The sequence below is a fragment of the Piliocolobus tephrosceles genome, chromosome 21 (genome assembly GCF_002776525.5).
Source record: "Piliocolobus tephrosceles isolate RC106 chromosome 21, ASM277652v3, whole genome shotgun sequence".
Lineage (NCBI taxonomy): Eukaryota > Metazoa > Chordata > Mammalia > Primates > Cercopithecidae > Piliocolobus > Piliocolobus tephrosceles.
The window spans coordinates 10,738,724-10,741,868 of record NC_045454.1 but is presented as its reverse complement, the minus strand read 5'-3'; the positions used below and the strand labels follow the sequence as shown (position 1 = coordinate 10,741,868).

At 57.9% G+C, this 3,145-nt stretch overlaps 1 protein-coding gene across 1 annotated transcript in view; it reads left to right on the top strand.

The window, feature by feature from the left end:
- Positions 1 to 3,145, top strand: part of CCDC9 (coiled-coil domain containing 9) — a 15,773-nt gene extending 12,628 nt beyond the window's left edge. The window contains exons 9-12 of the mRNA XM_023182507.3: positions 1,634 to 1,680; positions 1,778 to 1,913; positions 2,303 to 2,396; positions 2,483 to 3,145. Coding sequence (XP_023038275.2) covers positions 1,634 to 1,680; positions 1,778 to 1,913; positions 2,303 to 2,396; positions 2,483 to 2,887 — 682 coding nt within the window. The 3' untranslated portion in view covers positions 2,888 to 3,145. The remainder of the gene's footprint in view (positions 1 to 1,633; positions 1,681 to 1,777; positions 1,914 to 2,302; positions 2,397 to 2,482) is intronic.

Below are 3,145 nucleotides of genomic sequence, written 5' to 3'. Positions count from 1 at the left end.
CGCCCAGGCTGGAGTGCAGTGGCCGGATCTCAGCTCACTGCAAGCTCCGCCTCCCGGGTTTTACGCCATTCTCCTGCCTCAGCCTCCCGAGTAGCTGGGACTACAGGCGCCTGCCACGTCGCCTGGCTAGTTTTTTGTATTTTTTAGTAGAGATGGGGTTTCACCATGTTAGCCAGGATGGTCTCGATCTCCTGACCTCGTGATCCGCCCACCTCGGCCTCCCAAAGTGCTGGGATTACAGGCTTGAGCCACCGTGCCCGGCCGAGATTAGAATTTTAGACTTAGATAATCTGTGTAATAATAATAATATTATTATTATTTTCTTTTTTATTTTGAGACTGAGTCTTGCTGTGTTGCCCAGGCTAGAGTGCAGTGGTGTGATCTCAGCTCACTGCAACATCTGCCTTCTGGGTTCAAGAAATTCTCCTGACTCAGCCTCCGGAGTAGCTGAGATTACAGGTGCCTGCCACCATGCCCGGCTAAATTTTTTTTTTTTTTTTTTGAGATAGAGTCTTGCTGTGTTGCCCAGGCTAGAGGGCAGTGGCGAGATCTCGCCTCACTGCAAGCTCTGCCTCTCAGGTTCACGCCATTCTCCTGCCTCAGCCTCCCGAGTAGCTGGGACTACAGGCGCCCGCCACCACGCCCGGCTAAATTTTTGTAGTTTTAGTAGAGACGGGGTTTCACTGTGTTAGCCAGGATGATCTCGATCTCGTGACCTCATGATCCGCCCGCCTTGGCCTCCCAAAGTGCTGGGATTACAGGCGTGAGCCACCGCGCCCGGCCTAATTTTTGTATTTTTAGTAGACATAGGGTTTCACCCTGGTCTCGAACTCCTGGTCTCAGGTGATCCACCCATCTGGCCTCCCATAGTGTTGGGATTACAGGTGTGAGCCACCGCGCCCGACCCTAATATTGTCTTAGCTGGGGCTTCAGGAAGGCCTCTGAGCGGAGCCCTGAAAGAAGGTGAGGGAGTGAGCCAGTGAAAAATGTGGGAAGATAACGTTCCAGGAGCAGGAGCTAGGTGTGGTGGAAGAGCCTGCTTAGCTGGAGAGGCGAGAGAGACTGGTGGGAAAAGTCAGTCAGTTGGGGGTCATGTACTTGGGCAAGGGTCTGTGGTGATTCCCCCAAATTTTTGTTTTGGCGCCCACATTCTGAATCTTTTTGTATTTGTCACTATGCTGTCAAATTTGCCTCTCACCCATCACCTGGTCCTATTTTTTTTTTTTGAGATAGGGTCTCCCTCTGACACCCAGGCTGAAGTACAGTGGCTTGATCATGGCTCACTGGAGCCGTAACCTCCCAGGCTTAAGCAATCCTCCCTCCTCAGCCTCCCTAGTAGCTGGGATTACAGGCGTGCGCCACCACGCCCAGCTAATTTTTGTATTTTTTGTAGAGGTGGGGCTTCGCCATGTTCACCAGGCTGGTCTGAACTCCTGGGCTTAAGCGATCTGTCTGCCTCAGCCTCCCAGAGTACTGGGATTACAGGCTTGAGCCACCATGCCCAGCCCTGTCCTACTTCTAGTGACCCCTGTCTGGTTGACCATCTGTGACTGATCCGATTTCTGACCCTGACTGCTCCCATCTTCTTGATCCTCTTGTTACCGTGTCCCGCTCATCCGTTATCTTTCCCCAGGTTCAAGGATGGCCCAGTCCCTGCCCATGAACCATCCCACCGCTATGGTGAGTGGGTGCCCTTGGATGAGCCGAGGCTCGGTCTGGGAGTCGGGTGGTGTGTGCCACGCCTTCCCTTTCCCACGATACCTGGGTTCTGTTGCAGATGACCAGGCCTGGGCCCGGCCCCCGAAGCCCCCTACGTTTGGGGAGTTCCTGTCCCAGCGCAAAGCTGAGGCCAGCAGCCGCAGGAGGAGGAAGAGCAGTCGGCCCCAGGCCAAGGCAGCGCCCCGGGCCTACAGGTGGGGCATCCCTTCTGTGTGCTTGCATACCCCCAGGGCTCTCCACAGGGCGGGCGTCCTCTTTTTTGGCTTGCTGTGAAGGTGTGGGTACATCTGTCTGTCGCTGTCTTTGTCTTGGCCCTATCTCGCAGGGCTGTGGTTTGAGGGGTTTGGGGTCTGGCTCTTGGTTTTACCCTCATCTGTCCCCTTTCTGCCCTTACCCATCTCCTCTTCTGCCACCTGCCCCGCTATCTGTCTTTGACACCTGGGGACACACATCTGCCATTCCCTTAGTGCCCCAACATGCCAGGTGCTCTGGGCCGCTCCTCCCGAGGGAGGATGGAAGCAGGAAGCCCCTCCTCCTGTCTACTCTCCACCCAGGCACCACCCCTGCCCTCTGTTCCCTCTAGTGACCATGATGACCGCTGGGAGACAAAAGAGGGGGCAGCATCCCCCACCCCTGAGGCTCCACAGCCCACTTCCCCTGTGGAGACATCCACGCAGGTGAGGCTGGGCCGCGGTTCAGGGCATGGGCCTGGGGTGGGGGCTCAGGGCCTGCGCCTTGCCCTGACTTGCCTATGTCCCCAAAGCGACCCAAGATGCCAGCTCCTGCCCACCAGCCTCCCGAAGACAAGGGGGAAGAGAACGAGGGGGAAGAGGATGAAGAATGGGAGGACATAAGTGAGGACGACGAGGAGGAGATCGAGGCGGAGGAAGGTGATGAGGAGGAGGAACCACCCCAAGACCACCAAGCCCCAGAGGCCGCCCCCACTGGGAGCCCCTGCAGTGAGCAGGCCCACGGAGTCCCCTTCAGTCCAGAGGAGCCCCTGCCGGAGCCCCAGGCCCCTGGCACGCCTTCCAGCCCTTTCTCACCACCCAGCGGCCACCAGTCCGTGTCCGATTGGGGTGAAGAGGTGGAGCTGAATTCTCCCCGGACCACCCACCCGGCTGGCGCCCTCTCTCCGGGTGAGGCCTGGCCTTTTGAGACTGCATGAAGCTGGCTGCCTGTGTGTGTGTGTGTGTGTGTGCGTGCGCGCGCGCAAGTGCGCGTGCCCTGGAGGGGTGTGGCTGGTGGGGGACCCTTGGGGGCTGGGCCCTGGGACCCAGTGTGCCCTACAGCCCTGGTGGCTGTTGGTTGGGGGGCAGCCCATGCTCTTCTGTAAGGTCATGCCCTTCTCTGGAATGCCTCCTCCCAGAGCCTGCCCCAGCCCTTCGAGCCCCCTCCCCAATAAAGAATTCACATTCTCAAATGA